The 14,297-nt window shown below is 40.6% G+C and overlaps 1 protein-coding gene across 1 annotated transcript in view; it reads right to left on the bottom strand.

Annotated features, from left to right (window-relative positions):
* Positions 1 to 3,673: 3,673 nt before the first annotated feature.
* LOC309695478 (calpain-9-like) overlaps positions 3,674 to 14,297 on the bottom strand; it is a 21,158-nt gene continuing 10,534 nt past the window's right edge. Inside the window, exons 12-22 of the mRNA XM_082516168.1 lie at positions 13,765 to 13,922; positions 13,155 to 13,363; positions 13,000 to 13,039; positions 12,830 to 12,895; positions 11,620 to 11,677; positions 11,481 to 11,542; positions 9,812 to 9,880; positions 9,587 to 9,665; positions 4,706 to 4,822; positions 4,476 to 4,528; positions 3,674 to 3,909 (exon numbers count right to left, since the gene is read on the bottom strand). Coding sequence (XP_082372294.1) covers positions 3,883 to 3,909; positions 4,476 to 4,528; positions 4,706 to 4,822; positions 9,587 to 9,665; positions 9,812 to 9,880; positions 11,481 to 11,542; positions 11,620 to 11,677; positions 12,830 to 12,895; positions 13,000 to 13,039; positions 13,155 to 13,363; positions 13,765 to 13,922 — 938 coding nt within the window. The 3' untranslated portion in view covers positions 3,674 to 3,882. The remainder of the gene's footprint in view (positions 3,910 to 4,475; positions 4,529 to 4,705; positions 4,823 to 9,586; positions 9,666 to 9,811; positions 9,881 to 11,480; positions 11,543 to 11,619; positions 11,678 to 12,829; positions 12,896 to 12,999; positions 13,040 to 13,154; positions 13,364 to 13,764; positions 13,923 to 14,297) is intronic.

Raw genomic sequence — 14,297 nt, 5'->3', positions numbered from 1 at the left:
GTTGTGTCTGCTGCTTGAACTCGGAAATGTTAATGTTGTGTACCATTAATTGGCTTTTTCTCGGGCCAGTAACTTGATGAATTTATCCTCTGAACTGAGAGAAGTCTTGCTTTATTATTATGTGAGACCCTAACGAGAACCTTTATTTTTCTGTTTGATGGTTTTTTTTCTATGTTGCACTTGAAGAAACTTTCAAAGTTCTTGATATTTAGTAACTAACTGAAGTGAAAGCATAGATTAACTGGTGGCTGCTAGATGGTACTTGTTGCTGCTGGCCTTGTGATGCTTTTATTCACAAGCAGGTTGCCACCGGTAGTTTGCACAAAAGATGCCAACTTGTCTGCAGAAACTCGCTACTTACTCTCTGAGCTGTAATAAGAAACGTCCAAGAAATTCCAATCCAAAGTGGACACAGAGAAAGCAGTAGGATACAACTTTTCAAAATAAAAATTGTATCCTGCTGCTGCAACCAATGGACAACCAAGTGTTACAGGAGGAAAATGGTATAGAAAGTACTTTTATTTTTATTGCACAAAAGGACTCTATAGGACACTAGCATGCTAACGCAAAGTAACCCAAGGATCCAAAGTGATGATAAAACTAAGTCAATGCCGAGACCAGCCCAGCAGCAAGACTTAGGATAATGACCAATGTGTAATACATTATTCTTTGAATAACAACCCCAACACTAATCCCCTTTTTCACAGTTTCACTGCTGCTTCCATGAAAATGACTGGTATTTGTGGAAGCCTGCTAGCAATCAAAGCAATCACAAGGAGATTTTCAGTGCAACGTTCAGAGGTGGGACCAAGTCATTGTTTTGCAAGTCTCAAGTAAGTCTCAAGTCTTTATCCTCAAGTCACAAGTCAAGTCTCAAGTAATGTCAGGCAAGTCAGAGCCGAGTCTCAAGTCACTGGTGTAAAAGTCCGAGTAAAGTCACAAGTCTGAAATTTTGAATTTCAAGTCCTTTCGAGTCTTTAAAAAAAAAAACCGAAAAAAGCATGTTGCAGTTATATGCTAAATGTAAATATTAGACCATGTAATTTTTAAATCTGTGTTTTTCTCAACACATGACAAAATAGTGAACATAGAAAATATACACAAATTGTGAAACTGCACCTCTATAAAATGCAGCTCAATCAAACTTAGCTCCTAGAATAATTTTCACCGACAGTTCTGAGATAAGCCGCATGTTATTCTTGGATGCGGTTGTAGGACCGGCTTTAAAATCGCATGACAAGAATATCATACACATTAAAAAAACTGCATCACCAACGTAGCCTGGACAACATTTGCTAGTTAGATGAAGTCAGCTATCTCATTGTAGCATATTTATATGCATATTTATAATTATACGGTTCTTGGAGTGAGTGCATACACTCATGAAAGTTTAGTAACTTCAGGTCACTGCAACAAGCCCAGGTACAGTTTACCGACGGATGGGTACAGGACCTTGAAATGCACCGTGTAGAAAGTAAAGACCATCGTACGTATCATAAGTTTACCAGTCTCACAAATCGTCTTCATAAATACACATTCGTTAACCATTTATTAATAGGACCTTTGAGCTCAATGGTAATTAATTAGTACTGGAAATAATTTCTGGTAGCATCACAGAAATGTAGCAGTGACAATAATATTGTATGCTGTAATCGTACTGGGCAATTAGTGATACAAAAAACTGTTTTATCCTGTGAATAAAAGTATATGTTTTTGTCAATGTACCATAATAACAGAAGCGAAACTTAATATTGTGTCAGGACAATTCACTATTTATGCACAATAAACAAAGGAGTCTTGGACTCGAGTCTGACTCGAGTCCAAGTCATGTGACTCGAGTCCACACCTCTGGCAACGTTATATATCTCTTTGCAAACAATGTTATCACCAGCCGTTGCCAGAATACACCCTTTTCCCTAGCAACTGCCAGTTACCAGTGGGCCATTGACTGGTCTCTCCGCCTATTTGAGAGGATGATCTAATATGGATAAAGGTAGCAAAGGTGGGAAGGAAAACTTCCTTTTTAATGTCATCGCCCACTGCTGAGTGTAGAAAAAGGAAAGCATAAGGGACGAAGACAAAGACCATTCGCATGCCATGTGAGAGAAAAGACAAACTTTAATGACATGTAGCAGTGGTATGTAAGTGTCTGGGGAGTTGAAAACAGGTGAGAATAAATGTTAAGAGCGTCATCATGGGAAGCTCAGCAGAATCCTGAGCCTATAACAGCATAAGACTAATCTCAAAAGCAGACAGAGTTTCTCTACAAGCAGCAAGTAAGTCTGCAGTGGAGGATGAAAGTTCTTTATTAAGTTAACATGGTATTTGAGGTGTGTAAGATATCACAGGGTTTGAGTATTTAGGACTTTTATATGTAAGTGAAAGTTTTTAAAATTTAACTCAAGATTTAACAGGGAACCATTGAAGAAACGCTGACATACTGGGAATATGTGTTTCCTGTTAATTTCACTACAGTGTTGTGGGTTAACATTCCCTTTGTACCTTCTGAAATGCTTGAGAGGGGAAACTCTTGGTACTGTCTTGGAATATTTACAAACATTTAGCAAGGCTACTGGTGTAAGTAAATTTATGCTGGAAATTATTAGAGTTTCACTGAGCTCATGCTCACTGGGGAGTTTTTACACAAGGAAAATGGTAAATGGCCTGTATTTATATAGCGCTTTTACTAGTCCCTAAGGACCCCAAAGCGCTTTCACATCCAGTCATCCACCCATTCACACACTGGTGATGGCAAGCTACATTGTAGCCACAGCCACACTGACAGAGGCGAGGCTGCCGGACACTGGCGCCACCGGGCCCTCTGACCACCACCAGTAGGCAACGGGTGAAGTGTCTTGCCGAAGGACACAACGACCGAGACTGTCCAAGCTGGGGCTCGAACCGGCAACCTTCCGATTACAAGGCGAACTCCCAACTCTTGAGCCACGATCAAGAGTTGAAGTGTGCCACTTCCCATGATGCTTGATGAGCTAGCCTCTATACCTAGGTGCTTTTCCTCTACTACATACCCTTACAGTTTACAAACACTGAGCTGCAGCTGAATCAATGAATACCTTCCAGATTCTGGTGCCAGAATTTGAATTCATGGTTCATTTGCTAAACTTCTTCTTCTTCTTTTTTCTTTATTTAAATGTATTTACATGAAAATTTTCCAGTGATTTTGAGTGTTTTTGATAATGGCCCTGAATGCTTTCCAAATGATTGAGCCTTATATGTAAAAAGTAACCTGAACCTGAAATGAGGAGTTGACAGTGGGAAAATAAGAAAAAGCCAGATACATATGTGCATAATGCATTTATCAAAAAGAGCTGCATTTGAATAACGATATAAAATCATTTCAACAGTATATTGATTCCAAACACACTGGTGCTTTCTTGCACTGTTGTGTCAATAATGAGTGATGAATTAATCAATAAAGCATCATGGCCAAACATTGCACCCTCACATACAGTAATCTATGTGTGTTTAATGAGCTCAAAGTGCACAAGGAAAAAACATCCTTTATAGCCTTTTCATGTTTTTCTGTTAGAACAGTTACTAATTCAGAGCCGCCTTTTACATGCAAGCACATTCTTGTAGTATTTAATTTTCATTGATTATTTATATTCACGTTATATATCTCAGATTGTTCCCTCTACAATAAGTTTCTGTCTTCTCTGTCTGTCTCAGTAAAAAACAAATTGCCAAGTAAATGACAATTAAAAATAGAAATGTCTACTTTTTGAGAAAAGTTATCTTGAAAGCATTTTGCATTTTGGCAATTATCTAAATGACAACTTAGAGCTTAGCAGGAAAAATATACATGGATCTCTTCTTCAGTGCGTGCAGATGAACTGTGCATCAAACGTCCATTCCTTTGCGTTAAGTGTACATCGAAATGTACATCCACTGGAAATAAAGAGAGACCGGTTGTTAGTGCAGTATGTGCAGCCCCTCCACCTATCTCCAAGGACATCCTGGCCTACTCTTCTTGATCACTGGCTGACATGGGAGAGTCTTCAACTGACATAGCTCTCCTCGGACTGCTGAACTATAAAAGCTGGCCAAGATAAAAGGCTCAGTATCTTTCATCCCTCTTTGATGGCTATATTTGTAACTCTCAAAAACTTTAATCATAACAACATTCAAAAAAGCTGCACTTGAGGGATATAAGTGAAATCAGTTGAACTTTTAGCAAATGCCAATCTAAGTTTGCCCTTAACACATTAACAGTTGCTAACTGTCTAACCTTACCAACGTGTTTTAAAATCCCGGACATGCCCTACTTGGTCACAAAGTAGCTCAAGGTATGCACAAGGAGTATGCAACTGTTTCCTTTCGTGTAAAATAATTTATGAATAGTATATAAATTTATTTTCAGTTTTAAAAATAATGTATTTTTCTTTCCTCTGAACTTCAAAATGAATCAACATGTGTTATAAAATGTACTAATGAGAACAAGCTGGCTTTATTACCTCAGACTCTTGAAGAGTCATTGCTTTTCCATCAGATAACTGTCTGAAGATTTCTGTTGATGAGCAAAAATTAATTGAATCTCTTAAAAGATACGTATAAAATTAATGTCTTCCACAACAAAAAGGTTAAAGTTTTCCATTGTGAGGTTGTATTTTTTGATTGACTTACTTCAGATAAATCACAAACAGAAATAAACAGATCATAGCTTGTCCCACTTGTCTTCACTTACTGTTCATGCAGTCAAAGCGAAGGATGAGACTGATGAAGCTCTCCAGCGTCATGTGTCCAGAGGAGGCGCCGTAGCGCAGAGCCGTCAGATTCAGCATGTCGTCACTCACCCTTATTCCTGACAAGCACATTAAACACACAAATTCACATTAATGACTTACATTGAGACTTCGGTCAGAAACTCTTAGATTCTAACAAAGTTAACAAGATGGCGCTGGTGAGGTCGGCTGCCGTCACGACTGCTCCGACCACCTTTTCTTTGTCTTTGTTTTTTAAGTTAGTTTTCAGCGTCTCTAAATCGGCAAAATCATCACCATTGGGTACATTAGGTATGACAGTGACACTCTTGTTTCTATTGGTATACAATGTACTCACAATTCGAAGTTTTTAACTCCGGATCCGAGCTGGCCGAGCGAGATCTTGAGGGAGAACAAAGGGAAGCGGAGGCCTAGAGGGAAGCGGCGGCTTAGAGGGAAGCGAGCCGGCATCAGGAACAGGCTGAGAGCTCGTGCACACCGCACACCTCTGCCTAGCATCCTGCTTGCCAACGTCCAGTCACTGGAGAACAAGCTTGACGACCTCAGGGCCAGGATAAAGTTCCAGAGAGACATTCGGGACTGCAATCTCCTCTGCTTCACCGAGACATGGCTGAACCCAGCGGTGCCGGACCATGCCATCCAGCCGGCCGAGTTCTTCTCGGTTCACCGCATGGACAGGACACGGGACTCGGGGAAGTCAAGGGGAGGCGGCGTGTGTTTAATGGTGAACAACAACTGGTGCAACAGTGCGAACGTTGTTCCTCTCACACGCTCCTGCACACCAAATCTGGAACTACTGTCCATCATGTGTCGTCCTTTTTATCTACCTCGGGAATTTACATCGGTCATTATAAGTGCCGTTTATATTCCACCACAAGTGGACACGGTCACCGCCTTATGCGAGCTGCATGAGGCACTCACACAGCACCAGACACAACACCGGGACGCTGCGCTTATTGTGACGGGGGACTTTAATAGTGCCAACCTCAAACGTGCAGCGCCAAACTTTTATCAACACATCACCTGCCCCACCCGAGGTGAAAGGGCACTGGACCACTGCTACACTACGGTCAAGGATGGCTACAAGGCACAATCTCGCCCTCCGTTTGGCAAATCCGATCACGCCGCCATCTTCCTCATGCCAAAATACAAACAAAGGCTGAAACAGGAAGTTCCGGTTCAGAGGAAGGCCGCGCGCTGGACGGATCAATCGGTGGCCGCGTTACAGGACGCACTCGACGACGCAGACTGGGACATGTTCAGAAACAGCTCCGATGATGATGTCAACGTGTTTACGGAAGCGGTTGTGGGATTCATTGGGAAACTAGCGGATGATACCGTGGAGACAAAGACTATCACAACGTTTCCCAACCAGAAGCCGTGGGTGGATAAAACCATCCGCGACGCTCTGAGATCCCGCACCGCTGCCTACAATACGGGACTCACGACGGGGGAAATGGACCCGTACAAAGCCGCATCATATAACGTGCGGAAGGCGGTGAAAGAGGCGAAGCAGCGCTTCGGGAGGAAACTAGAGTCACAACTCCAACAGAGTGACTCTAGGAGCCTGTGGTGGGGACTAAGGACAATAACGGACTATAAAGCACCAACAACCGGTATGACGAACGCGGCTGTGACTCTGACAGACGAGCTGAACACTTTCTATGCTCGCTTCGAGGCTGCAGCTAAGGACTCCAACAATGCTAGTGCTAGCGGCGCTAACGGCTGCAGACAGGAAGATACTGCCAGCACCGGAAACGTGCTCGTCATCTCCGAGCATGAAGTAAGGAGAGCCTTCAAGAGAGTGTAAAATAAGGAGGGGATGTTTTTCTCATTTTCATTCATTATTTTAATATGGCATTATTAGTTCATTAGAAGTATATAACCAGCTTTGCATTAAGCATAAATTGAAGTTTTTGACCTTACATTATTCTTTGCATTACAGTGATGGTGATAACTTTAGTTTGATCTTTTCTTACAGGTACCAGAATAATAACATGATTTTCCATTGCAGATGTAACCATGATCATTCCATACACATTGCAGTTTGTTGCTTATTCTAGAGTTGTGCTCAAGGTAATTAAAGGTTAAAAGCTACAGCCAGCGCGAGTCTGGCTGATCTATGGAGGGCAAAGGCTTTGAGCTTGGAAGGCCGCACGCGCTTACACAGCACTTATAAGATGTTATTCTTGGTGATTTTGTGCTTAGTCATGTTTTAATATGTTTTAAGTAGAAGTAGCTGATCCAGCAATATTCATTTAATATTATATACTTGATTTAGAGCAATACACACTGATGGTCTTAACAAATGAAAGAGTCCTTGTAGCTGCCATGTTGTGTCTTAGCAGGGTACAGACGGTTCCAGGAGACGGGGGCAGTCAGCGTCTGCCCTCGGGAAGGAGACAATGTTATTCTTTGTGTTAAATAAAATTGTCAACATTGATTGTATTACACCTGTCACTACGCATGAGGGGGCGTTCTAATACCCTGATTTCATAAAACTATGGTGATGTGTTTTTTGAGATGAGATCTGAGACTGTCTGCATACAGTGTCCATCTCCCACGTGTGTGATCATTAAATCATCGTTTGACTCAACCCGACCGGACCAGTGTTGTTATTGTGGGTTTTTCCTCTGGTGTCCATCCCCAATATTTTGAACCTTAACAAGAGTGAACACCAGGAAAGCAGCAGGACCAGACGGCATCCCAGGTCGTATCCTCAGAGACTGCGCATACCAGCTAGCTCCTGTGTTCACTGAGATATTCAACATCTCTTTATCTCAGTCGGTGATCCCCACATGCTTTAAAGAGTCCATCATTGTTCCTGTCCCGAAGAAACCCCACCCTGCTTCTCTCAATGACTATCGCCCTGTAGCCCTCACCTCAGTAGTGATGAAGTGCTTTGAACGCCTGGTCAGAGACTTCATCATTTCTTCACTACCAGACACACTGGACCCACTACAGTTCGCTTACCGTCCAAATCGTTCCACAGACGATGCCATCTCTCATCTCCTCCACACATCACTCACTCACTTGGACACTAGAAGGGGGAATTATGTTAAAATGCTCTTCATAGACTACAGCTCTGCATTTAATACCATAATTCCCTCCACACTCACCACCAAGCTGGAGCATCTGGGACTCAGCTCATCTATGTGTCAGTGGATCTCCAACTTCCTAACTGGCAGACCACAGGCAGTAAGGATGGGCGGACACCACTCTCAGCACTGGAGCCCCCAGGGGTGTGTTCTGAGCCCCCTGCTGTACTCTCTGTACACATGACTGTGTGGCCACTACCAGCTCCACCACCATCATCAAGTTTGCTGACGACACCGTCGTCGTGGGCCTGATCTCTGATAACAACGAGACGGCCTACCTGAAGGAGGTTAGGAATCTGGAGAACTGGTGCCAGAGGAACAACCTCCTTCTAAACGTCAGTAAGACAAAGGAGCTGATAGTGGACTTCAGCACTAAGCAGGAGAGGAACTACCAGACCCCCGTCATCAACGAGTGCCCAGTGGAGAGAGTGGACAGCTTCAAATACCTCGGAGTTCACATCACGCAGGACCTGTCATGGTCCTGTCACATCAACACCGTGGTGAAAAAGGCCCGTCAGCGTCTCTACCACCTCAGATTCTTGAGAGACTTCCAACTGCCCTCCAAGGTGCTCAGGAACTTTTACTCGTGCACCATAGAGAGCATCCTGACGGGAAACACCTTAACCTGGTTCGGGAACAGCACCATGCAGGACAGACGAGCTCTACAGAGGGTTGTGCGGTCAGCTGAGCGCACCATCCGCTCCGAGCTCCCTGACCTGCACTCAATCTACAGCAGGCGATGCTGGACCAAGGCCAGGAAGATCGTGAAGGACCTCAGCCATCCCAACAACAGACTGTTCTCTCTGTTGAGGTCAGGAAAGCGATTCCGCTCCCTGAAGCCCAACACAGAGAGACTGAGGAGGAGCTTCTTCCCGCAGGCGATACGGTCTCTCAATCACACCACCACACAGTACTGACCCACACATATAGTTCTTACACACACACTGGACATTCTGGACATTGTTTTCACTTCATCACTTAATCACTTTAGGCATATTTGCACTGCACAAGACACTTACAAATGTGGATTGCACAACACTGGACATTATATTTCTTTATTTCCAGTTAATACTTGTACAGCTGCTGTTATTGTGTGTATATATATATTTATATTTCTTCATACATTCTTATATAGTTCTATACTGTGTATTGTGTATTTTGTTGCACAGTTATTTTATTTTTTAACTTTAATTTATATATTTTATCTTATTCTTTCCGAGATTGACGCTGGCAGCACTAATAGGAAGATAACCAGAATACAACCAGATGGCCATCGGCTGAGTCGAGTGTCCATTTTCAAAGTAAAGCAAGTTGCTGTCATTAGCAGAGGCTGACTCAGATTGATTGCAACTTGTTGGCAGTTTATCTGCATTTATAAATAACATGGCTGTTATTTGCAAACCTTCACCAATCTGTCAGACAATGATGCAGTCAATCTGAGGTACACCATAATCCCTTGGAGACAGGTTGCCTTCCGCCAGGTGAAATGAGCAATCTCTTTGCAATTGAAAATGTTTGCCATGAGATTGAAGGTGTTGCAAGCTCTGGGCAATCAGTTGGTGATCGCAATTACTTGCATACGACCAGCACAAAGCATCAATTGCCAAGTTTTTTCCCAGTCACAAGAAATAGCAGTCCTATTTTTTGTTGTGGTGTGCCTTAGCCATTTGGAAGTCCAGTGAGAGGATTGCAGGAGAGTGTAGTTTCAGGAACATTAATGAATGAATGAATTCCAAGCAGGCCTACCTGAAACTAAGAATGCATTTCGTAGTTCTCTCAGTGACAGCGTTCCGGTTCTTGAAACATCAGTGCGGAAGAAAATTTCCTAGAAAACAAAAAGAAAAAAGCCACAATTGGAATGTAGCAGAAGTATTATCCATACATAATTAACTATAGAGCAGTGCATGTAGTTCAAATTTTTTTTTACTTTTTTCAGCATCAAATATTTAACCTAATTTTCATTGTCCTTACCTTGAATGTAACAACTTTGTTCCACAGACGAAGAAATTCCTCACTGTTGAGTTTTCCTGTAATTGATGTCTGTTTTACCCAACATTAAGGCAACAAAGCTATGTGTGCGAGTAAAACATGTACTGGCCAACTGGGTAGCTCCTCTACAAGCCAAGAAGCTGTGCTGACCAGTGTTGGGGAGTAACGGAATACATGTACCGCCGTTACATATTTAAAATACAAAATATGACTAACTGTATTCCGTTACAGTTACCGTTTATAAAGGTGTTATCAGAATACAGTTACTTGGTCGAAATGAATGGATTACGCGAGGGTATTTTCCTGTTTCATATGTTAGGCTATGCCCTCTTTATTTTTGGTTTCCACGCTGGTGGAAACCCAAACAAAACACGCATTAAGAGGCTCTAATGTCTGTGTCTCAATCTCGCAGTCCATGTCACCTCTACTCTACACAGACGTGAAGAAATATTTTTAAAAATTATTCACAAAAATGATTTAATATGAAGGCAATAGGGAGAGTGTTACAGTCATCGCTCTAAAGAATGTAGCCTCATGGGCAGTGTAGTCCGTGCTGCAGGGTGGATGGACTGCCATACCCGTTATGTGTCTGTGAGCGAGGGAGGAAGAAAAAGGAAAAGTACGAGCTGTCACCGAGCAGAAACGGGAGCTGGAAGCATGTAAATATAATAATAACCACTGCAGCCAAAAAGAGTGCCTGACGAGCCCAGCTGTAAGTAAGCTGTTAAGACTCGACTTTACATCGTGTTCGTGTTTTCCTCCGAAACAATAAATTCCTTTGGAGCAGCCTTTCAACGCCTCTCTCTGTCTTTCACTAGCAAAGTTGACCCAGACAACAAAGTAAAGCTAGTTTTCAGCTACGAGCCCGACACGAACCCGACGTATTAGCCAGAGGTCCCTTTATGGTTTTACGCCTTTACGGTTCGGAGCCGCGGACCTGTTTTATATAAGCGCAGAATAGTTTTCTATACGAGATCGCTGCAAAAAGTGCAGCCTTACCTAATGTCCACCCTAGTGTTACTCATTTTATATTAAGATTTAAACATCTAGTTGGTATTAGTATGGTGAATAACCTTCAGTAAAAGTAATAGTTCGCACTGCAATAGTACATTCATGTAGTTGTAAAAAGCATGATAATATATTAAGTAATCCAAAGTATTCAGAATACGTTACTCTCATTGAGTAACGTAACGGAATACGTTACAAAATACAATTTGGGGCATGTATTCTGTAATCTGTAGTGGAATACATTTTAAAAGTAACCTTCCCAACACTGGTGCTGACCCACTAAAGCGTGAACTCTACAGGACTGCTAACCATATGAAGAAACTCTCATAAAACCTCAAAGTGACAAGGTGAAGACTTTTCTAACTGGCCTTTTTCCAAAAACATGAGATAAAATTAAGACTTTTATTTGGCAAGAACTCTGAGATATCCTTCAATGCTACATCCAGATGAACAGAATTTGTTGGGACTTCCTCACCTGGATTGTTGACTGTTTAACTCTGTTTAAGATACTTTTTGATATTATTTTCAAATTACTTGCTGTGATCATGCATGCAAATGTTTGAAAATGTGGAGAACATGTAAATCTATTATTTGCATTGTCTGAGTGACTATGACAAATGTCACATGCACCACAACAGGATACATCCATTAATGCAACCATGCTGCGACAGGCGTCAATACTGAAGCCTCCAGATTTCAGGTCTCCTAAATGAAACAGAAATATATATTTCAGAAATATATAAATCTTGAGCTCTTAAGCTGTAGTCTCTTGAAGTCCAAACCTTTTAGGATGTTTTCATTTAGAAGCCTCTGAAGCTGCTCAGCATCCACTTCTTCATACTGGAAACGAAAACAGGGTTTCTCTTATACTTCTGTTTATGAGCCTCGGTCACTTGTTAACGTCCAAATTAAACTGTCCACACACACTAGCAAACACACACTCTGACTAATTTGTGTATTGCTGTAATTTCTCTTTTACAATACAAAATCTTTGCTAGCTTTAGCAAAACTCTAACCCATCAAGCTAAATATTACGAGTTGTAATCCAGTTATTTCAAGTTGCCCCGAAATAATTATTTTAGATGGAAAAGATGGATACATGAAGTAATGCATGGCTATTAGTTCAGCATGTGGGTGCAATTCTAGGGCCACTGTTATTCACAGTTCTCATAATTAAGTGAGTTACACGTTGATTTTTGTCGTGTCTGGAAACATCTAAGTGCTTTCAAAAAAGATTTGAACTCAGATTAAAACCCATTTAAAAAAAAAAAAAGTTTCCAATAAAGCTGGCTAACATTACTTAGCCAGTTAAATATTGCTACTTTTCATAGGACACTAAATTAGAAAAAGTTTGTCTATAAGTACCTTGGTTTTATTACTATGGACACTGAACTTGTCTTAAAGAAATGTGTAATTTAGAGCTATACAATGCTAATATTTAAACAGTCTTTTTCCATTTTCATATTTTATTTCTGTCTTATTTATATCAACTTAGTTCTTCAGTAAGTTAAGCTTTCTTCACCCTACTGACCCAATAATGATGTGTCATACAAGATATGCATATTTTGATCCTAGCTTAAATTGCTACTAAATAACCAACAGTGAGAAGACAACTAAACCACAAGTGCATCTTTAAAGTAGCCAAAAAATTAATCAGGATGATTAAGCTTTCACTTTAAAATTTCTCACTTTTATACACAACTGATGTTCTGTTGTGGATTTTTTTAGTTGAGAACAAATGTAACGAAATGCATTTAAACTTTCGTGTTAGCACGTTTTATGTTCATTGTATACAGAAGTCAAACAGTTTTATTTTGTGCACTGAAGTATAATAGTTAGTCAAACCTCTCACAGATAAGTTTTAGATAAAGATGAAAAAAATCTTATCAAACAAACAAAAGTTTCCACTGTGTGATAAAACTCAGTCTATATAAGAGAAATAGTAAACTCAACAGTGTCAAGTATGCTCGTGAGAAAATAACAGGAAGTTACCTTGTCAGAGTGTTTATGGAAAAACTCTCTCCTTTGTTCATCATCTTGTTGATTTTTTACCTTGACCTGAAACAGAGAAATTAAATTCTGTGTTAAATAAAAAGCTATTTACATATCATTTAGCATATAACACAACCGCAACCAGACGTGATTTATTGTTGAACACCCACCTTCTCATCAAGCTCATGTTTGTGATCACCAGAATTATCACTGCAGAGAAAGAAAAAAATCACAATTTATTTGTTCTTGTCTGTTTTGCATATATCTCATGCAGATTGTTCCAATTTAGCAATGTTGTGTTTGCACAAACAATGAGCGTGCATACTAGCAGTTGGTCTCTGATTTTGCGTGGATGGTCAGGATAAAGGAGGCTGTCTCGTTGGGATTGAAGGTGGATGGCACAATCAAGTATTCCCCATGCTTTAACATAAAGAACTCCATCACCTCACGGGCATTCAGGTAGGTTTTAGTTTGGGCAACAGGTGCCTGGGATTTGAAGAACTCCTCTGTAAACTTCCCTCTCTGTGTCTTATACTGAAATAGCAGGTAGATATGTCAGTTATCTTACACCATTTAAAGTGGGACTGCTGTATCTGTAAATGGGAACTGGATACAAACTGTTTCTTACTTTTTCAGTCACCTTGAAGGAAATCAGTGCAAGTTGGTTCATGTTCAGAATAAGAAATATACTCAGTTAGTGTCAGAATACAACCCTAATGAAATCTGTATGCATCTTTTACTAATGATTATATGCTCTTCAAAGATGATGACAACTGAGCCAAAGGTTTAATCATTGAAGGAATAGCAGTGTAGCCTTCAAGTTGAGGTTATCCTTATCACCATCCTGATGTGCAATACCTTTGCAACTTGGAAACGATTCAAAACATAAAAGTGTCATGACATTTCCATATTAGGCAGCAAAGAGTAATGTTTACCTCAAATATGAAAAACCCAATGTGGAGGTTTTGCGCCAGGTGTCTGTTCCTTTTTTCGGGCTTTTGCATGAGAGACACCATTATGTTTTTATCACCGTCTTTCTCTGAGTATCCACCGCAAATTTTGAAACGACACTGTGGATTAGTCCAGAAACTGTCTAGAAAGCAAATAAAAAACATGGTTTATTTGCTGGACACAAAAAAATGAAAGTTCAAAAATGAACCTGAAAGCAAGGCTGGTTAAATAGTCCAGGTCAGGTGGGTGAAAGGTTCACTGAACTTTTGTTTAATAAATGACAAAGTCATGCAATTAAATGAGCTATATAGATAATATACTGTGGAAAAGACTTTACAACTCTGTTTATGGGTCTGTATTGTTATGGATGTCCAACTTATTCTTTCCATTCACAAGAAAAATCTATGTTACCATATTTGGGCTTTTAATATTGTAACATATTTTTTACTACTGGTTACAGAATTTTAATACCTACAATACTTGGAAAAAATAGCTGAAATTTGCATTCACATTTTTT

The sequence above is a fragment of the Aulonocara stuartgranti genome (genome assembly GCF_965226115.1).
Source record: "Aulonocara stuartgranti genome assembly, chromosome: 19".
Taxonomy (NCBI): Eukaryota; Metazoa; Chordata; class Actinopteri; order Cichliformes; family Cichlidae; genus Aulonocara; species Aulonocara stuartgranti.
Note: the sequence above shows the minus strand (reverse complement) of the source record. Positions and strands in the feature narration are given on the sequence as shown.